The 21,966-nt window shown below is 40.1% G+C and overlaps 1 protein-coding gene and 1 non-coding gene across 3 annotated transcripts; one reads left to right on the top strand and one right to left on the bottom strand.

The window, feature by feature from the left end:
* Positions 1-1,689: 1,689 nt before the first annotated feature.
* ankle1 (ankyrin repeat and LEM domain containing 1) lies at positions 1,690-15,718 on the top strand. 2 transcript variants are annotated; one of them, XM_004067952.4, is made up of 9 exons: positions 1,690-2,076; positions 2,788-2,940; positions 3,066-3,171; positions 7,633-7,756; positions 9,909-12,230; positions 12,427-12,598; positions 12,721-12,883; positions 12,971-13,103; positions 14,448-15,718. In XM_004067952.4, exons 1-9 carry the CDS (start codon positions 1,994-1,996, stop codon positions 14,612-14,614), a joined length of 3,423 nt encoding a protein of 1,140 aa, XP_004068000.2. In that variant the 5' UTR covers positions 1,690-1,993; the 3' UTR covers positions 14,615-15,718. The 2 variants fall into 2 exon arrangements, with proteins under 2 accessions (XP_004068000.2, XP_020557991.1); XM_020702332.1 differs by lacking the exons at positions 1,690-2,076; positions 2,788-2,940; positions 3,066-3,171 and adding an exon at positions 5,032-5,115.
* A 3,320-nt stretch (positions 15,719-19,038) lies between these two features.
* mir181b-1 (microRNA 181b-1) lies at positions 19,039-19,133 on the bottom strand. The gene has a single exon (NR_107087.1). It is a non-coding gene; the product is annotated as a microRNA 181b-1 (primary transcript).
* Positions 19,134-21,966: the final 2,833 nt, after the last annotated feature.

Here is a 21,966-nt window from a genome sequence, read left to right as displayed (position 1 = left end):
CATTATATTGTCTTGCATCCCTCGATCAAATTCTCCAAATGTCACCAAAAAAAAGTAGCCAGGCAAGACAATCTCTTGCTGATGAGTGACAGTCAGTTATAACTTTTGTGTTTCTGGAAGATATTTTTCTTTTAATTTTCCCTTGACTGTGATAATGAACAATGAATCCATTGTGCTTCACACACAAATGTGACAGCCTGCATGACACATATGAGCCTTCTCATTTTATTGTAATAAAGTCTGAATATAGGACTTAATACAATATTGCTTAAGGACGAAAAAAAAAGCTCACAGAAAAAATAATGTATGTCTAAACGCTGTAGCTCTTGAAACAACTTTATTTCATACACTTATTTTAATATACATATTTATTTGTGTTTTCTGGACTTTCTGGGGACTATAGTGATTGCTGACCACTCTAATGTCTTTGCTTTTGGAAGACGGTATGACAATAGAAAATTTGTTTTGGTAAAAAGAAAGTTATTGGGTGAGACACTTTAATCTAATTAAATATCTCATAAACTGGCGGAAGATGGGCAAGTACTTTCCCACTGATGTACATGGCAATAAGCAAGGTTATTAGACTGCCAAAGCAAAATGATCTTACATGAATGCACCTTTTTCACTTTCGGGCACATGAATAACCTATACAGAAAAATTGGTGTAAGGCCGCCATCTAATGGTGTTATGTGATACACAGCACATTGCCAAAGTGGGAGCGATAAATGCTACCCATCGAAGAAATGTTATGATCTGAGATCTGCATCACATCTGTTCTGAAAGTACTTGTCAAGTTTACATATTTTTCTAAAAATCGAACATTATGACAAATCCTTTTTTGTCCCATTTTTCGTCAATAACCACTGATCAACAGGCTGTTGTTCTTTTTGATTCAATAAGTCATGGAGGATGGACTGGTGCATGTCATGTCCTTTGCAGTCGACATGGAGCCATGTAAAAACTGCTCACTGCCAAACCCTACTACATATAGCACCTGAGTCTGCTGCTGCCTCTGATGAGCCTCTTTCATACCCTCTGTTATCATCAATCAAAGGAGGCTTGAACCCAATTAAGGTAAAACTCTGATCTTTGAAATTTTGATTAAAATCTAGACGCAGTCTTATATTTGCGAAATAGAATTATCACACATTTACATCCAACTATCCATTTTCGTATATATCTGCGGGGATGCTGGAGCTAGCTCAACTACTGTCAGGCAAAGGTGGGCCACACCCTGGACAGTGCTCCAGTCCAAAGCAGGGCAACACTGGTTAAGACAACCACACACTAACATTCAGACTTCTTGGGCAATTTAAAATCGCAAATTAACCTATTAAAGATGTTTTTGGACAGTGTGATGAATGCATGAAAGAAAACATGGAAACTTTACCAAGAAAAAATTGTTTCTTTTGAACCAGGTCCCTTTGAGGCAAGAACCACTACTCCTCCGTTAAATTGAAATGATCAAAAGCTGTAAAGCCAAAGCTTTTAGTATTATGTATTGAGTCAAGATTAAAATTAAAGAATTGCTTATCACTTTACGTTTCGTTTTTTCTCTAATATTATTTGTTTTAGAAATCAAATTGATGTAATTTAGCTGGGAACTGTTTTATTTCCCCTCTGTTGGTGAGTAAATTGTTTATAAAGTAATGTTTCCTCTGATTGGTGAGAAGTTGTCCAATCAGAAGCTAGCTTGGGCGGGACTTCCGGTCACTGACTTTGGAGGGAATTTTAACCATAACAATCACGCATTTACATTTCACGTTTCTAATAGCTATTATTGATTCATTCTTCTAGAAATTTGATTCTTTTTTTACTCTTTACGATAGCGAAGGGATATTCTACGAATAAGTATTTGTATAACTGTATTTAAAATTCTATTCCAGGCATAACGCTAACAGTTCGCTATTGTGTTGTGTTCATCCTCTCGTTGATGATCGCTCGCTGTTAAAGATTACTCAGGCAATGTCTGTGCTATTATAGGTCAATTTATATGCAAAATAAATCGATAATGGATCGTTTTAGGAAGAAATTGGCCTGCCAGCTTTGTGATGCAGTGAATAACGAGGATCCCAGGTAGTGAATAACTTTGTTTTGTTCAGACATGTTCTGCAGGAGCCAACTTGTGCTAGTAGTAACGTGTCACTTCTGTTTAAAAAATGTCACTTCTCTAAACTGTATTTTTTTCAATCTCTTTTGCCTCGTCATTTGAATTTCTATGACAGATGCACAATTGTTTGTTTAAAATGATAATTTTTCAAGACTTTTCGATGTAAAAATATATTGATTTAACTTTAAGCTAGTTGTGCAGATGCGTTTTGATCATTGCTCAAAACCCATTGGAAACAGCACTTCCAATTTTAATCTAAAATAACCACAGATCCACTTGACTTTTATCGTTTTTTTTGTGTGTGTTTAAATGCAAATGCATATTTGTTTATGTATTGCAGAACTTGAATAAAAGGAAGGCAATATAGTTTATTTTGGGCTACAACCATAAGGAGAAATATACTTTTTTTTCTGTGGTCATAATTTGGAAACCCTTAATCATAATAATAAAAAAAGCAGGTGAAGCCTGCAGTTTTTTAATCCCACCACATTTACACTAAATGCATACAAGATAAGTATTCTCCACTTATCAGTTTGAAATAGAAATCCCCAGGTGATCTAAATAATTGTTACATTTCTATGAATAAAAAAAGACTAATGTATGTTTTTGTGCTGTATATGATTTCATAGCTTGTACTTTACTACCAAGTATATTGACATACTTTTGTGCCTTGCCAGATCCGTGCAGCTACTTCTTTTAAAGGGTGGCAGCCCTGACCTGGTGTGTAGCAAAGGGGTGGCTGCAATACACCTGGCTGCAGGTAAAGAGACGGAGAAAAACATGCGTTGCTTAAAAATGTTGCTGCAGCGTGGAGCTGACCCCAATGTCAGGTATGAGATATTAGTTTTGTTTACGTCGTGAATAATGTTTGTTACATTAACAATCAATACATATTCTGCATTTGTATGTATAAGTTTATCAGAACAACCACAGTTCATTGTTTTATGTCTTTAAGATCATCTGAAGGCCTGACTCCTCTACACATCGCTGCACTGTGGGGATGCTATCAAAATGTCAAACTACTATTAATAAATGGAGGAAATCCAAATATTAAAGATAATGTAAGTCTTATGTTTTAACTTTTTATGAGGTTATGGCATCGTTTCCACAGTAGATATTAAAGCAGGGCATTTTGATTTTTATGCTGACACGGGTTTTACACTATTATTTATCGTAATTTAGAGACAATATAACAAAATATTAATTAAATAAAATAAATAGCAATTAGATTTAATTTGATTGTAAGTATTGGGCACATCTATGGTGACCAAAACACAATGTAAATTTACTGCCCAATGAACATATCCGTGAGTAATTTTGAATATCTGTACTGTCAGATATTCAATTTTTTAAACAGCTAGTGGACAAACTAAATTCATTTAAATATCTAAGATTTTTTTTTATTATTCTGTTCTACAAGTGCTATTATTATGCTTAGTAGATTTTTTTTAACGTGACTTCATTTTATTTTTTTTCTTATCAAAATCTTATAATATTTTCTGATTTAATTTCAGTTAAGCAGTGTCGAAACCAAATAATTACAACCATGTCTGTTGGCTTATAAGCCCATTTTAAAATGGACTTATAATAAAATAAACAAATTTTTTATTTACCGCTAATATCATAAACGTTACGCAATTCTATGTTTAACCTGCTTTTATCATTAAGATAAGATAAGATAGGACTTTATTGATCCCCGGGGGGAAATTGGGTTGTCACAGCAGCCAAAAACAAGAAAAAATAGCAGTTGGAAAGTACGAAAAACAAAGTAGCAATGAGTAAGAATAAAAATAATACAAGGTGGAAGTAAAAGTACAGTATAAATAACGGATTAAATAAGGCAATAAATAGCAGCAGTGGTTTTCATCAGTCCTAGACCGGGTTATTGTATAGTCTGATTGCTGTTGGGATGAAGGACCTCCGGTAACGCTCTTTTTGCACTGTGGGTGCAGCAGTCTCTGGCTGAATGAGCTCCTCATAGTCCTCACCGTCGCATACAGGGGGTGGGAGGGGTTGTTCCGGATGCTGGACAGCTTGGTCAGCATCCTCCTCTCACCTACAGAGTCCACTGGGTCCAGGGGACAGCCCAGGACAGAGCTAGCTCTCTTGACCAGCTTGTCCAGTTTCTTTTTGTCCCTTTCACTAATGCCTCCACACCAGCAGATCACTGCATAGAAAGTTGCTGATGCAACGACAGTCTCATAGAAGGTCTTGAGTAGTGGCCTGCACACACCAAAGAACCTCAGTCTCGTCAGGAGGTGGAGGCGACTCTGGCCCTTCTTGTGCAGGACCTTTGTGTTATCTGACCAGTCCAGTTTATTGTTGATGTGAACACCCAGATATTTGTACACATCCACCCTCTCGATGTCCAGTCCCTGAATGACTACGGGGGGAGGCTGAGAAGCCTTTTTCCAGAAGTCGACCACCACCTCTTTCGTTTTGGTGGCATTGATGTGAAGGTGATTGAGTTCACACCAGTCCACAAAGTCCTTGATCACCTTCTTGTATTCCAGATCGTTTCCCTCTGACACGCGTTCAACGATGGCTGTGTCATCGGAGAACTTCTGGACATGGCAGCTGTTTGAGTCATGGTGGAAGTCAGATGTGTAGAGGGTGAAGAGAAAAGGAGAGAGCACTGTCCCTTGTGGTGCCCCCGTGCTGCAGACCACCTGGGCAGACACACAGTCCTGGAGCCTCACGTACTGTGGTCTGTTGGTGAGGTAGTCAACAATCCATGAGGTCAGCTGGTTGTCAACCCCCGCACCTTCCAGCTTTCCCCTCAGCAGTGATGGTTGAATTGTGTTGAAGGCGCTGGAGAAGTCGAAGAACATGATTCTGACAGTACTTCCAGGTTCCTCGAGGTGTAGCAGAGTTCTGTGCATCAAGTAGAAGACAGCGTCATCCGCTCCGATGCCAGGTTGATATGCAAACTGCAGGGGGTCAAGCACTGGGCTCACTAGGGGCTGGAGGTGATTCAGGATCAGTCTCTCTAGGGTCTTCATTAGGTGAGACGTTAAAGCCACAGGTCTGTAATGGTTGGGCTCCCTTGCCTGTGCAGTCTTTGGTACTGGGACCACGCAGGAGGTTTTCCACAGCACAGGGACCCTCCTCATGTCGAGGCTCAGGTTGAACATTCAACTCAACAAATCCAACATTAATCTGTTGGATTTTAAATCACCAGTTGATACATTTATTTGATTTCTTATTTTATTAAAGTTTAATTTATTTGTAATTTTTTTATATTAAAACTAATTTTGCTTGGATATGAAAATTGTTCTTACAAAACTGTTTACTTAAACTAAACATACTTATAGTAAAGAAACAAACACAAAAGTAACAATTTTCTACCTTTGGTTTTGAAATAAATGCAATTTTGTCTGCTGAGTTTGGGTGTATTCAGACTGGGAAAGTCCTTTGTTCCGGATTGAGTCCGCTTAATTTGTTCCGGATTGAGTCCCGAGCCTTGTGTTTTGTCTGTTTTCAGACTGTCATCAAGCAGACAATTCTGTTACGGACCAAAGCATCGTAAACAAAAGCACGTTACTCAAGATCTCTTCAGTCATTGGCCAGGAATTATGAAGGGCTGGTCAAAACAACAAGAGAAAGATGGACGTGCTGCGCTTTACACTCCTTATCGGGATATTTACCTTAATAAAACCTTATATTTCGATTACCAGTTTTGAACGTCGGGAACAAAACTTGTTACTTGTTACTTTGGTTCTGCGGAGGCATTCTGCAAGGCGGTTACCGGCAAGAAGACGTGCCGTGTGTGCTTTAACTCAGAGAATGCTAGCTACTGCAGTGATGAGGAGCTGTCGAGGTACGCTAGTCAGATTGTCAGGAAAACAGTGAGAGTCAATATGTGTTACCTTAAAAGGTAACAGGTGTAAATTTATTCCGGATTATCGGGGAAAACAAACTCTGGTTCACTTAAGCGGACCAAATGTATTCATGTCTGAATACATCCTTAACCCTTGTGCTATCTTAGATGACCCCACCCTTACATTGACGTGTTATTCCTGCCATGACAAAGGTGGATAAAGGTGGAAAGATTTCATGTAATCCATGGACACCAGTGAAGATCACAAATCATTGAAGAAAAAAGGTTCAGTGCACTGTCTAGTGGGTCTAGATGACCCAACTCCCAACATTAAAGTGCCTAGGATAGCACAAGGGTTAAACAATAAAGGCCCGTTCACACCGGGACGAATTTCGCCGGCGATTTTCGCCGACGTTTAACGCCTCGTGACTAAACAAAGGGCACCAATGAGAGTGTGCACACCGACGCGAAAAAACGCCACGCGTCAAAGCGTCAAAAAAAAAAAACGCCTCGGGTTCGTTTTTTTTTTTTGACGCCTCGCGTCGAAATCTATTCGACCAATTAGAATGGCGCTTTTGCACACGTGTCTGGAGCTTCTGAAGTTACAGTAAAACACAACTTGGGGGCGCTCAAACACAAAACTGCCTTGCTGAGCACAGATACCAGCGAAGAAGATAGACGCCAAGTAGCGTCTACACTGCCGCGAAGAAATAATGACGGACATTCTAAAATATCCCCGAACCAAGTACCAGTTGGAGCTACTGGTGCTTGAAATATTCATGTTTTCTTTGTATTATTCTGACAAGTGCGTAAATACTTGCTCTCTTCTTCTGAGTGAAAAGCGACTTTAAGAAGCGTAAAGTTGCGTAGCGCCAGCTTGTGTACAGGAGTATTTCTGTTTACATTAAGCGCCATCTAATGTCAGGGAATGAAATTGCATGTTCGCTCGGCTCATCGTCAGCGAAAATCGCCTGGGTGTGAACACAAAAAACGTGGCGAAAAACGCTGGCGAATAACGCCTGGCGAATATTCGTCCCGGTGTGTACGGGCCTTAACACTCTGTTTTTACAGTTGGGTTTGATTGCTCCTGTTGTTCATAGTAAATTCAATAGACAATTTTTCAAAATGTTTAATTTCTGTGTGAGAATGTGTCTTCTTCTAAACAGAAAGTCCTGTTTAGATAGTTCTAAACAGGATTTTCTGCCACTGTGAGTCACAATGGTAGGAAGTCCTGCTGAACTATATTTCTCAATCATTTTAACAGTCGACTCTACTACAAAGAAGACGTTTTTGCAAAAATGCAGGAACCTTTTTTTCTAATCATACTGTAACGACCAACTGGTACGTCACTCGTAGAGGGGAAAACAGGGAGCATCCCACAATCCCCTGATGCCAGCAGACCCATCATGCATGGGGCCGCCACTACAATATATTGGACTGGATATAGTCCAATATATTGTCCAATATTAGTTATCAAAAGAGCATTTGTGTTTTGGCTAAAAGTCGCAAATTTAGAACTAATTTAAAACTCATTTTATTTTTCTTTACTCCTCTTATTTTAGCTGTGGGGTTTGAACGCGGCTTCTTGCACATCTATTTTAACTCTGCATTATATTGGTTAACATTTGTTTGGTTAATTCATTTTTTAATTCATGTCTTTGCTTGTATTTACTTTATGATTATTCTTTGTTTGTTCATAAAGGATGGAAATACACCTGGACAACTTGCAGAGCAACAAGAAAATCAACGATGTGCTCAAGTTCTCCAGGAATACCAGGCCAGCACAATGGACACCGAGGAAGAGGACTTCCCTCAATTCAAATACTGTAAAATACATAAGATTCTTATTTTAGTATCAGGGCTCCAGACTAACTTTTTTCACTAGGAGCACAGTGGCCCCCAACTGAAAATGTTAGGGGCACAACCAGAAAATTTAGGGGCGCATACCGTAAATCAACATTTTAACCAAATCTACTAATTTCAACTGTATTATGAATAAATACTTTAATAATAGATGCAGAAATTACAATGCGCTGTTTCAAATTCAGTGTCACATTTTAATCTGCACTTTTGAAGATGCAACAACAAGGTAAACTGACAGAAGAAGGTAAACTGTAAAAGAACGGGCGATGTTCACTGGATATCAGAACAATCGATACAGATACCTGAGATCAGAGAGAGGCTCAAAAACTGATGGAAATTTATCTTGGTGACACCAAATAAGTGCAGCCAAGACGCACAATAAGCGTGTTTGAGATCACCCAGGTGGACGCAACGCTGTTCAGATCACCTGGTGTGTGACATATATTTTTGTTTCTGCTCCAACATCACCTGTCAATCATCACAAAAATATCAGGAGAAAGGGGCGGGAGCAGCAAGGCCCCAACCTACCTAACGCAGCTGGAAATTTAGTACTGCACTGAAAAAGCTGCCGTATGACTACAAAACAATGGATTATGGGACATGTGTCCTGATGGTTTTTGTAGTTAAGTGAGAAATTGAAATAATTTAAAATACCAATTGATTAAAAATAGGCTACATCCATTACAAAACATTCAAATAAATATAAAATATATAATAACACAGATCATACTGAGGGGGAGAGGAATATTAAAACTGAATTGAACTTCAACTTCCTGTTCTCCTTCAGTTTCGCTGCAGATTCGCCATCACACCCCCCCCGGCCTGGTCTCCCCAATGATCCAGGCGAAGCCGCTGGTTCATCTCAAACACGTCTATCGTTGCATTTTCACCACGTGTTTTAAGTGTGTCTCGGACTAAACCGTGTTGTTGCTCGCACGTGTTTAAAGTTCATGCCCCGTTAGCTGTCACGCATGTAGGTGTGGGACATTTATTCTCCTCAGCTGACCCGACTCCCGCGGGAGCGGTGTGCTGCTGTGACAGCCGTGCATAAACCGTTTGGTTGGGGGGATGCGACGCCGCGCGCTTAACCGTAACCCCCGTAACCTCCGGGTCTGTGCGGCCCAGAGAAAAGTTCAGCACGGACTGCATGCATTCGGAAAATTACGAGCGAATAGATACGTTCTAAAAAGGAAAGTAAGGAACTCCTTCATGTGGTCCGGGGAGGGGGCTGTCAGGTCTCCTGCTTTCAAGCCCGGTCATTTTCACGCCCCCAATAGTCATTTACTCCACTGTGATCTGTTGGTTTGTCAGCTCCGCACACGACAATGAAAAGGTGTCATTCATACAAACTGGCAGGACGCATTAAAATGAAACATTCATTTCAAGGTGGGGGCCACAAATAGCCCGCGGGCCGTGAGTTTGAGACCCCTGCTGTAGACTCTGGCCCTGGTACACCAGCCGCAGGTCGGAAGAATGAATCAATGGTTCGCTTATTCATAGCTCAGATGCACATATCAGGTTGTGATGATATTTGTCTCCATTTCCTTCCCGCAGATGTTTACGCGCGCGCGATTATCTCTAGGCCCCTCCCCCTCCTCGCATTTTAGCCACTTACGCGAGTGTGTGCTCTCGTCTCATGAGTATGTGTGAGAGATTTTGTGTGTGTTTGCGTGCGTGTGCGCTCGCGTCTCATTGATTATTTCATTGATCATTGACTTGCCCCTTCCACGTTTAATGTATAAGAAATACGGAGGGTGGGGGAGGTAAATTTACTGGTCGCACAATTTTTACATCCATTTTACATTACAATTTTACATCCAGTCGCACACTCTCAAATTTTGGTCGCAGTCTGGAGCCCTGAGTATATAAAACATAAAGTTGCTTAGTCGTCAAAAAGCACAAATTTACCAATTTTAGATATTCATTGAATCTTGAATCAAAAGAGTGCCTATTTACACTGTCAATTAATTTCCCTGTTTGGTAAAGAGCTATTTCAGTTAGTGAGATAGTGTGCAGATTTTGTGCTGTCTGAGTTGCAGTATTTGCCAATTTGCTTGCATGCTACATGTTATCACCACAGAACTTCATTCTAAAGTCTTTTTTCCCCCTCTTTAGCTGTGTATTCGGATCAGACGGACACATCCGGCTATCCTGAGTCAGACTACAGTTTCTCTTCCCAATCATCCGTGACGTGTGACTTTGGCGATGCCCCATGGAGCAGCACAAGACTGTCATCGTTTTTCAACTTCCCTAACACTAATGGCAGACCGAGTTGCAGAGAATTGTCTTTTGATGGCTTCTCAGGCGCTTCCGTTCTTTCAAGCACTCGGATGTCTGCTGTAGCGCCTTCAGCTGCAAAGCCGGTCTTCAAGGAGGACACTTTATGTACAGAGAAAGACCAATCCTCAACAGAAGGAAGCAAACACAATGCTGGAGTGGATGGCACACACTCTCCCACCAGAGAAACTGTTCCCTTGTGCCAGGCGAATCGGAAAAGTGTAAGCTTCAGGAATATTGATGAATATTTTCCTGTTTTCAGTCCTGAACCTACTGAACACAGTTCTGCTGAAGACAAACAATCCTCCAGCACGTTACCGTTTAGCATATCGGAGTACTCAGAGTTCTTAGACTCGGAACGCATGGCCACCATTTTACCAAAACAAGGCATTGACGTTACATCACCAGATCACGTTTATGTTTTCTGCAGGGAAAGCAGCGAGAGCACAGAAGAGGACTTGGAAAAAACAGTCATAAATCCTTACGTATTAGATGTGAGCATGGATGAACAGGAGGTTCAAAGAATACACGCGCCTCAGGCGAAAGCATTAACACAGCAGGGAGAGTCTGGTGCTGGTAGCAGCAGCAGTGGAACCAGTAGCAGTCATTATAGTAGCTGTGAGAGTGACCATTACACCAGTGCTCTGGACGCCTCTGTAAATCCCAGACAAGAAACTGAAATGGTGAAAAAAAAATCTCCTCCACATGTTACAACACAACTTGAGATGGATTTGAATCCTGAATCTGTAGAGCCCCGACAAGATATGCTCGAGAAGGTGACCCTTCCTGCAGAACATGAACTAAACGGTGATGCACCGGATGGATCTGTGTTCGGCACTCGCATCAAGGCAGACACCACCAAGGCAGTGGAATGCACTAGTTTAGAAGCAGCTGCTTCATTAGAGGGAAATGATTCATTTTCCTTTACACTCAGTCCGTTTGTGACAGGCAGGACACGCTCAAGGTTAAGCCGCTGCTCAATGAGGACGAGCAACAAGCTGGAGAGCCCTCTGGTCACTTCTTCTCTGTTTGAAGATTCTCTGCCGACACCCGTACGAACTCCTCGCCAAACAGCCAGGACTCAGAACAGCGAATTCCCTTACAGCTCTCCACACACACCCTACTCTGCATTGTCTCGCTTAGGGAGAGGTCAACACGACAGTTCACCCATGGGTAGCCTGGACTCACAATATAGCACGCTCGTTGCTGCTTCTAGTGTCAGTAATAGCCAAGCTGATACTCTCATTCTGCCGAGAGGTGACTCTAGTGACAAACCTGAGTCTCTGGATGACACAGTCCTTGTAGAACATAATCCAGATAATTCACTTGATGCCTATGAAAAAAATCTGGCTCAGATTATTCTTGCCATTCAAGGGCAGAATTTGGATCATTCTGAAGGTAAGGAGTTTCTAACCGATGATCTGACGAGTGCTGATGAAGAAACTACAAAAGGAAATTTAATTGGTGCCCCATGTAGAGGGCAGGTAGACAGCGTAAGAGATGAAGACGGCTGGATTACTGAGAACAGCAGCTCTCAGTCAGACACTGCTTCATCTTCATCCACTTCCAGCTGTTTTTCTCCAAGGAAATACCGGGACGACTCTGATCTCCCTTGTACTCCGGGTACAGGATGCACACCGAGGTACAGCATGAGCAGACTTTCAAACAGCCACAGGCCAGAGCGCTTGGCTGATTTATCCTACACCCCAGGCGGGCGCCCACTCATTCAGGACCTGGACGAACCGGTGGAATACCTTTACACGGACACAGAGGAGGGTCACAAATTGATCGAGACGCACATCCCACCCACAGCAGACACATCAGTCAGCTCCAGCATGAGCACCACCAACAGTGAGGACACCATTCTGTACGACTGGAGATCCTTACACTCTGAAACAAAGGCCAGCAAAGAAAAGGAGAATGTGGAACCAAAGACAAAAGTACAGAAGAAGGAGAATGGTGACTTGAAGGACAGTTTGTTACCAGAAATCAAAGGAATGACTGACAAGGAGCTGCGACTGAGGCTTGTGGAGATGGGGGAGAGTCCCGGTCCAATCAGCAGTCGGACCAGGCCCACCTACATGCACAGGTTGTGTCGCCTGTTGCAAGAATCGAACTCCCAGTCACAGCATCTCCAGAAGCTGTCAGAGCCACAAACAGGTAATGCTGGCTACCAAATCAAGCTTTGCATCAATTATAAGACAGATGTCTCATCATGACAGGCCGGGCTTGGACTTGAATTTTGATTTATAACAAAAAACTGCTTGCTGTTACAGTTTCTCTGTAGTTTTAGTAGGTTAGCACGGATGTCATATTGTTAATGACATCCGTTATTTTATGTTTTTATTTGTTTTAGGGAACTCAGGCTTCAGTCCTGAACTGCGCGGAGTGCTGCAGACCTTCAAGTTTCCTGATTGCCAAGCGGATGAACAGGCTCTGTGGCAGCAGTTTGATCAACCTGATCAGAACAGGAAGTGGAGGGAGGGGCTTATTAAGTCGAGCTTCAACTACCTCCTCCTTGATCCAAGGTTCTTTGCCTTTCAATATATTAAAATAATAAAGTACAGCTACAATAACTGGATCATTTTGTGACTTTTAGCCAAGCACAGATGATTGATTACCAAATGTAAAACCTTTTTTTCTTCCTCAGAGTTACCAAAAACCTCCCCTTCCGTAGTCACACCATGACTCCTCAGGAGTGCTTCCAGACTTTTATCCATGCTATATTTTATGTGGGCAAAGGAAAGCGCTCGCGTCCGTACAGCCACCTTTATGAGGCTTTAGAGTACTATAAAGGAGAGAAGACTTGCAAGGTAAAACAGCCTCATTTTAGAGCTCTTTCTGTGTTTGAAAATAACATGTAAAAATGTGTGATCTCTACCTTTTGTTCCATTTGACAGACTCTCTGCCCCAAAGTTCAGCAAATCCTCCAGGTGTGGAATGCTGGCCAGGGAGTCGTCTCCCTCCATTGTTTCCAGAACGTCATTCCAGTGGAAGCTTACACAAGAGAAGCCTGCATGGTGGAGGCCATTGGTGAGGGAATAGTTTTTCCAAGTTTTCACTAACTGGAATATAAAACACTGAGTTTTCTGGCATATTTTTCCAAACTATTAGTCTAAAAGTAAATTATGTCTGCAACTAATAAAGCAGCATTTGTTAAAAGCAAATAAAACCAGAAAAAAAATGTTACTAAAATAAAATTGAGCAAATGTTCTTGATGTTTGTAGATGGTATTGAGTGTTACTTCCCTTATTATTGCAGGAGTTACCTTCTAAAAGTAACCCGCTATAGAGGAAATCTCCGGAGTTGTCCTCTTTATTTGCTATTATTATAGATGTTTTAAGACTGTAAACTCCTCACTACACTCGCTATACATGATTCTCAGGCAGACATGAACAGTTTGACACTTTTCTCTCTTTGTTTAAACTCTCAAAGTTCAAACCGTTGCAGAAAAATAATTGCAGTATTACAGCATGAAATCAAAGATCTGCTCACGATCAAAGATTTATGTAGATTTGGCAAACAGAATGCAGGCCCGGCACCAGGGAGATTAATTGATTGACTGTAGTCTACAGCCAATCAGGACCCAGAACACAATATGCTGGGGAAAAAAAGCATGCAAAATTGCACCAAAAAAAATCTGCAAAACAAGATGCATCGAAAGGTCAACTGTGTTCCTTTTTGCTGTTATGGCGCTTTTCAGCCTTCTTCAAAGGCACAGAGTCTTACTCATTTGAATTCTGTTTTGACTGTTAGATTATTATTTGATGTCACCTTTTTTAGGATTCTTTAAATCTCCTAGATATGCAACATGACTAATGCCCTCTTTTTTACTTTTTTTTTTTAGGTAGTGTAATTTTACAGTGTTTTTATTGTTCAAAGAGAGACCGCCTCAACATGCTGTTTACAAAATATTTAAAAATCATAAGTGATCTGGGATTCTTTAAAAAAAAAATTCTCTCTGACAGGTGAAGTCTAACTGTGAACAACCAAACCGACCCATCAGATTTTTAATGGAATAACTTAATGGAGTTTGTGACCGAAAGATTATTTTTTGCACCACTGTTTAACAACTTAATATCTTGTTTTCTTTTTACTGATTTAAACAGTCAAAAGCTTTAAGTCATGTTTTATCCTTAAGATTTTCCTTCCCAGTGTGCACTTTATTAAATCTGTTTTCTGTAAAATTTGTGTTTCTACAAAAAACTTAGATTTTTTTTGGGGGGGGGGATTGTGTAATGAACTTCAATTAGACATGTTATCCACTTATTAACACTCACTTTGACCACCTCCTGTAAAATGTCCTAAAAAACCTATTAACTCTGTCAGGCTTGTTCTTGTGAGATTTTAGTAACCGCTACTTTCACTTTGAAACAGGTTTAAAAATGCTCACCAACCAGAAACGTGGGGACTTCTATGGTGTTGTATCTAACTGGCAGATGAGAAGGAAACGGGAACTCGGCGTCCACCTGTTATATCGCGCCATGCAGATCTTTCTGGCTGAGGGTGAAAGACAGCTGAGACCTGCTGATATCAGGCAGTGAAAACCACCACTGGAGGGATGTGTGAGCAGCTGCAGAGAGGAGAGCAGGCACATTCAGACTAAACAAAAAAGAAAAAGAAAAACTGACTGACAATAGAGTTGAAGGAAGTCTTGCTCCAATGGCATTTGTTGTTTATAACATCAGGAATTTTAAACTTTTCACTGGAATCTTAAAGATCTTTCTCTCAGTAGAAATGTAAAATGTTTAAATTAGGGTTTTAAAGTTGTAAATGTTTTTACAAATATTTTTTTTAAATAGATGCAACAGATTTATCTTGACCAGAAAATTATTGATCTTGGGATTTTTTTCATTTTTTTAAACAGATTCGTCTTAAAAACAGAATGTGATTTGACATTTCTGATTTGTTTAAGTTTAGACCTTTTTTTAGTTTTAAAAGCGTTAGAATTTTCCTTGTGTTGATTATTGTTTTCTTTTTGTGGGTGTATCATTTGCAAGTCTTCTCTGTAGCAACCAAGCTAAATCCCCAAAGGGGATTAAAATGATCACTCCAGAATTGAACCTTTAAGTTAGTTTAATAGGTTTCTTTTGAGTAATTTTGCACATAGACAAAATCATTTATATCCCTCTCTCTTTGTTGAAAACAAGGCAGAAGAAAAAGACACATGCCTTCCATCAAACTACCATAATGTTTTTAAAAAGAATAAATGTATTTGTTGCAAGCTTGATAGCCTTAACAGATTTCCCTTTATTGTTGGTTTAATCTTGCTGGATCATCTTTAGAACTGGTTTTTGTTTGTATTGAAATTACATAAAACAAATAGATGCATCATTTGAAGAAAGAATTTTCTTCTTGGTCCTAGATTGGTTATTATCATTTTCTATATGATTTAGAGTTTAAAGCACTTCGCTTGTCTGATGAACTTTTAGCACCCTTTTTTTATATTGAATTGAGTAATTTAGATCACTTATCATTTAATGTATTTAAATATATTTGCAGTTGTTGTCACTTCAGGGTTTGTAATTGTTAAGCTGTCTAGTATTTTTACATCTATTACAATACTTGCAACTGTAAATTGATTTTTTTTATTTCTGAAAATGTTTTTCCAGTTTCAGCATTAAAGGTGATAAATCACAGGACTGTTATATGACTTCCATCTTTTCTTCTTTTTCTAATTTACTCCAAATCTCAGTAAAATGGTAAATTGTGTATACTTGTATAGCGCTTTCTTCCTTCCTCGAAAGCCCAAAGCGCTTTACGGTCATAAACCCATTCACCCATTCACACACAATCACACACTGGTGGCGGCTCCGCTGCTGAACAGCAGAGGCAAGGTGGGGTTCAGTGTCTTGCCAAAGGACACTTCGACACATGGGCGTGCGAGGCGGGAATCGAACCTGCAATATTCTGATGAGAGGTTGACCGCCCTACCGCTGCACCACGACCTGCAAACCCTGATCTTCTAATTAACTCTTGACAAGCCTGACTTCACCCCATCTACACAATCAGCTACACAATCAGAAACCACCCCTTCTGCCCTCCCCCCCAGCTTTGTTGTTTCCCTCAGTACTGTCAGGGCCGGACTTATCGCAGCCAGCTGGAGGTTTCTCTGCTGCATCCTTCAACAACCCTTAGAACCTTTGAATACCTCACTATCAAAGTCACTGCATCTTTTCCAGTCGGTGTGATTGTAGTTACCGACTATTGGGCCATCTGGGTACCTCCTGTAATGACCTTGACATGCTGCTGTCCTACTTCCCTGAAGATTACAGCCCCAATGTCCAACTTGGAGAAGTTATCGATCTCAACAAACCGCAACATCCCGACCTTGAATTTCTTAGCCCCTTCAATCCTGAACTCGCCCCTACTTCCCCTTAGAGCTATATAACAGTCCATCTACATCTTTTGGCCTAAAATCTGTATGCTGATAAGATAACATCTCACAAACAACTTGTCTTGGATGAAAGAAAAGCATTCTTAACGTACTGCCTCAAAGACAGAAGTCCCTGAAAACCCTTCCTTGACCATCAATTTAAGATTTTTTTCTCTGACATTGCAAGAAATCTGAGAGTTATCGTTGCACATCAGTTGCTGATCACTCATTACCTTGCAACGGAGGAGCCCAGCTCCTTGCCTTATCTTCACTTAAATGTTGCTCCTCCAACAGGGGCTAGTAACCTACAGGATCAAACTTCAGGTATTCCAAAATGCTGCGTCTTTTTATTATTTCAGCTTAAGGGGACCGCTCTCACCTCTGTTTAGATCCCTGCACTAGTTTCCTGTGGCTGCTTGCATCAGAATTCAAAGCTCTGCCTCTTTACAGAGCGTTCTTCTCCACATTCCCGTTCCTACCTGAAATCTTTCATCCAGGTCCACCACCCTTCCCACTGTGCTCTATTGACAAATGGTGGTCCCTGCACTGCACGGCAAAAGATAACAACTTAAACTCCTCAACTTTGTGATCCACAAAGGTGGAATAAGCTTTCTAACTTGCCATGCCTTGCATCATTCCCATAATTAAAAAAAAAAAGAGACCAACCTCTGTCTGTCTGTCAAACGAAGCAAAAGGTAGAGATCACACATTTTTACGTGTTATTTTTAAAAGACCAACCTCTTTAACAAAAACTATGTCTTTATATTTCTTGTGTTTAGAGTTTTTTTTCTTTCTTGTCCTAACCGTGCTTGACTTAAACAAAGTAGACTCTGACCCTACCTGCTTGTTATTGTCTTATCCATTTGTAAGTCATTTTGAAACCAAGTCTCTGTTAAAGGAGACCTAGCAGTGGTTTTTTGTTGTTATACGAGTTATATGATAGTAATTTTCCTTTATGTTTGGTCGTATTCACTGTTTAAATAAAAAAATGTGCAGACACTGTAAATAACATGTTTTATAATAAAGCCATTGTCGTCTGACAATCTGCCATTTTTCCCCTTTTTTGATCTAAAATGTGCAAAATAGTGACATTTTGAGAAGTTTAAAAGACGGTTTAGCCTTTAATTACCATTACTTTTACCACACAGAAAAAAAGGAGGGACTAAAATCCTTCATATTGTGCTCACGAGTCCCTTTAGTGGATGAAGAGAGCCATCATTTTGATTCTCATCCCTTGTGCTATCCTAGGCACTTTAACATTGGGAGTTTGGTCATCTAAACCCACTAGACTGCGCGGAAACTTTTTTCTTCAATGATTTGTGATCTTTACTGGTGTCCATGGATTACATGAAATCTTTCCACCTTTATCCACCTTTGTCGTGGTAGGGAGAACACGTCAATGCAAGGGTGGGGTTATATAAGATAGCACAAGGGTTACAAGAAATCCTTGTCATACTGTAATATCTGAAGTTTCTGTACTTTGATGCGTTTAAAAATTGATTTGTGTCAATGTTAGAAGCATTTATTGTAAACTGGTATGCATCCTCTTAAAGAAAAAAATCTAAATATACTGACATATTTGAAAAGTCAAGGTGAACCTCATTTGTAAGGGAAAATCATAGACTTGACAGAAGATTCCTACGTTTTTTTTCTTCTTGTTTTTTTGCACCACCAATTTTGAAAGTGATGTCTTTACTGTTAATGTGACTCATTCAGTTTCACATTGCTTCTTTTAAGTGGTTTCATTTCAGCTTGGATCACTGTGGGGCGCCACACATCAGTAAAAGGAGAATTTAAAACCTTAAAAGGATCCCTGTGGCTGGTATGGGCACACAAGTCTTGACTTTAGTAAAGCCCTTGAGCTGTTTTTCATATCTAGTGATCAAGCAGTGGACTTTATTGTCAGAGTAACTCTAGACATTGGATTCAAATAGATTGGTGAAATTTCAGGCCTGAAAATGTGTGTTAAGCATATTTAGACTGATTACAGTTTTCCTGACACTGCAGAATAATCAAAATACCACCTCTTACGGCTAAAAAAAATGTATTTTCTGAAGTTTTGGTGGTGGATCTTTTTAATAGAAAGTACAGAATGAAACTTAAGATGTTGCTATGAGAACAAATAAATAATTTTCCCATAAAAAATATGTGTACGTCACATTCGTGTTCTGCTTTGATTAGTGACATTTCTGATGCTACAAAAAGGCTTTAATGGTCGTGCCTCTCACCAGTTTTAGATGTGCATCAAGCAAACACAAAGGAGGCCTTGCTTTTATTTTTTATTAAGTCAAATGCATTAAAAAGAACACATTTAGTGTGGTAATAAGTCAAAAAACAAACAGTAGAGTATATACATTATGGTTTTTAATAGTTTTCCAGAAAAACACTACAAAGAAGACACACAGAATGTATATATTGAAAAAAAAGTTTGACACTTTTTTTTAAAGAAAGAACTGTTCTTTTTTATTATGTTGAAGTTAAAAAATGTGAGTTTATACCAACCATGTCGCTGTTGTTGAGGTTGAGGCAAATCAGGCAGATAAAATGATGTCTCCATCAACACACTGCAGCAGAATTTCCTTTGATGGTTGGAAGAAATCTGGGACACAGTTGCATTCATCGTTCAGTGAGCTCTTCCACATAGTTAAACCCACCGACAGCAATGAATGTTGATTGTGACCTTTGCTATAAAAAAGCCTGGAGAATGTTGCAAATTTGTACAAAATGAAGTCTTTTCTTTTTTAGTTTCTCCATCTCTCAAGGGGTCACGATCCTTCCTCTGCACAAGTTTCCTAGGTTGAAATCTTTTTTCCTTTTATTCTTTGGGACACCGGATGACAAGGACTGGCCACAGGGTACAGTCAACGGTCGATGGTTTTCTTCAATTTAGCTCAAACTCACCGACAGCGTTGAATGTTCACCGGGGCAAGAACAGAGCTGATGGTGACCAAGGATGACAGTCTACTTGAAGATGAAGAGGAAGGATGTCTTCTTAACAGGCAGAAAACCTTCTAACCCCTCATATTCACTCTTTTTAATACCCTTGAAAGACACTTAAAAGGTTTCTCTGACTATGACTATTCAAGTTTTAAAAAATTAGAGCATCACTCATAACTTTTAATGTTAATTTAGAATATTGTTTTTTGCTAAAAAATATCAGAATGCTGTTAAAACATAAAAAAACACAGAAAGTATTTGAAGTTTTTTAAACATTAGATGAGGAAATTATAGATCAAACATTTCAAAATGTATGCAGTTCTTTATAAGAGCATATTTTACGCATTATTTATGAATAAAAAAATAATTGTAACAGTTTGTTTCCTTACCAAGTGATTTCTCTATGCAGCGGTTTGCTCCCCTGCTAAAAAGAACCTCTTTAAATCCTAGAAGGGTATACAGTGTTTAATCTAAATTCCATTGCACACAGTTGTTATCACCTCAGGTCTGAGTGCACGGAAACATGTTGTATTTTGCTGCCAGTAGCAGTTAGCAACAAGGAGTCATACTGAAACTCCTGACTCAAAGTAGGGCTTGGTGCAGTCACTCTCACAGCACCGGGGTGAGGCCGCAATCGTTTGCTGTGTGCTGCACTGAAGCACAGCTGCTTGGCCTCTAGAGAGGCATGGCTCAATGGCTTCATGTTAGGTAAACGATGCTGAAATCACTGTGCATGAGAGTGCCGACTCACACAGTGCTTGCTTCATTGTGTCTTTCCGCTTGTACAAATACCAGGAAAGAAACTCTATCAGAGCTTAATCATAGCTCATCCTGAGACAGAAAACAAGAAAAGATCAGTTACTGAGAAGCACAAGAATCAAAAGCTTCCCCACAGCTTGTGTAATTAGATGTGGCAGTGAGTCACAATGTGGTGGAATGACAAATACCGTGACAGGCCACTTTTCCAGAGAAAGATAAGGAGTGACTAAAATGATGTGGTGGATAAGTCACCTCCTCCTGCCTTTGACACAGACAAAAGCTTTTGACATAAAATAACTAGCTAGTCCAAGAAAGTTAAAAGCCAAAGACCAAAAACCAATGTGTTAGTTGATGACACGCTGCCTAAGCTTGGGCCAAAAAGCACAGTCCTTGCTGAGAGGGACACCGCTAACTTGGGTTCCTTCACTCTCCTGGACAGTGATTTGAGTGACAGTGTTGGAATTGACAGAAGTGGATGAGAAGGAACGTAGCTTTATAAGGTCTCCTCTAGCCGCAGGACTGTGGTGACAGTGGGAAGAAAGATCCGGGACACGCAGCTAAAGAGAGAAGAGCCCTGAGCTGACAATGTGGCCTTAATCTGAATGACAAGGTCTGCACATCAGCCCTCAAACCAACCCGGCTGAGTAAGGATGGGGGTGGTAGAAGATGTGGAAGCTAGGGGAAAAGTGAGAGAAATAAGAAGAGACAGAGGAAGGAGGAGGGGAGGGTGTCCTTCCTTCAAACATGCTGGCCTTAATGGCATGGACAGCTCTGACATTTAACCACTGAATCATTTTAGATAAGTGGATGGGGTGGTGAGAGTTGAGAAGCAGGCTAAATATAAAGAGCTTTTGAAAAAAAAAAAAAAGCAGGCTAATGTTGATCTCGATCGGGATCTTGAAAGCCAATGAAACCATATTACTTCAAAAACACAAAGTCGTCCCGGTTTATTCTGTGAAGCAGCAACAGAAGCTTCAGAGGCCATTTGGCAGGATGGAATTACTATGCTAGTCATAGAGGACGCCGCAGATAAAGGCCACATGTGCCGAGCAGATTGGGAAGGAGGGACAGCTTCAAAAAGATTTAAAAGGTGCGGTGACAAAATTGCAGGCCGAAAAAAAGAAGTTTGCGTGAGGACGAATGCCGTTCTTTTGTCGTACTGTGGAGCATGGCAAAAGTGACGACAAAAACAAAATGATTCCCAAAAAGAACATTTTCCCATTTAATGTTTTAATCTACGAAAAAAAACAACATTTTTGTTATTTTTTAAATGAAATGGATGATATTTTTGTTTAAAATTAACAGAAACAAAAATAAATTTAAGAATCCAATTGTCTTTCTTAATTTGCCTTAAAGAAATGAAATTGATAATAAAGACAAAACAAAAAATGTGTTCTTTTTAATTGCAGCTATTCTGGAAACAAGTTTAGACTTTTTTCTGCATTAGCAAAATAAAGATAAAAAATTTCAAGAAGCCAAAAACCAAAAATAATTGGAGTATATTTAAAATCTTTAAAAAATACTGTGCAACATAATTCAAAAGTGGTGTTGGGGGTTGGAACTTAGCCCCAGTTGAGGGAGGAAATTCTTGGCAACGGTGCTGTAAGTTGTTGCTCTCTACCTGCAGGTAAAGACCGGCCTCACCAGTCTGCCTGTCTGCTGATATCATACCGCGAAGTGATCCGTTTAGCTCCCTGACTTAATGCTCACCTGCTCACGCGCCCCCAGCTCTGCGTGTGTGTGTGTGTGTGTCTGAGAGACAGACATTGTGTGTATGCCGACTCTTTCTGTCTCCTCACAGCTGGAATTGCGTCTTTTTATCTG

Source organism: Oryzias latipes, chromosome 4, assembly GCF_002234675.1.
Source record: "Oryzias latipes chromosome 4, ASM223467v1".
NCBI classification, from domain to species: domain Eukaryota; kingdom Metazoa; phylum Chordata; class Actinopteri; order Beloniformes; family Adrianichthyidae; genus Oryzias; species Oryzias latipes.
This window is presented reverse-complemented; position numbering and strand designations above follow the sequence as displayed.

Coding starts and splice junctions, on each gene's coding strand:
- ankle1 (XM_004067952.4), top strand. CDS start 1,994: ATGCAAAATAAATCGATAATGGATCGTTTTAGGAAGAAATTGGCCTGC. Junction 12,231..12,426: donor GCTGTCAGAGCCACAAACAG/GTAATGCTGGCT, acceptor TATTTGTTTTAG/GGAACTCAGGCTTCAGTCCT. Junction 12,599..12,720: donor TACCTCCTCCTTGATCCAAG/GTTCTTTGCCTT, acceptor TTTCTTCCTCAG/AGTTACCAAAAACCTCCCCT.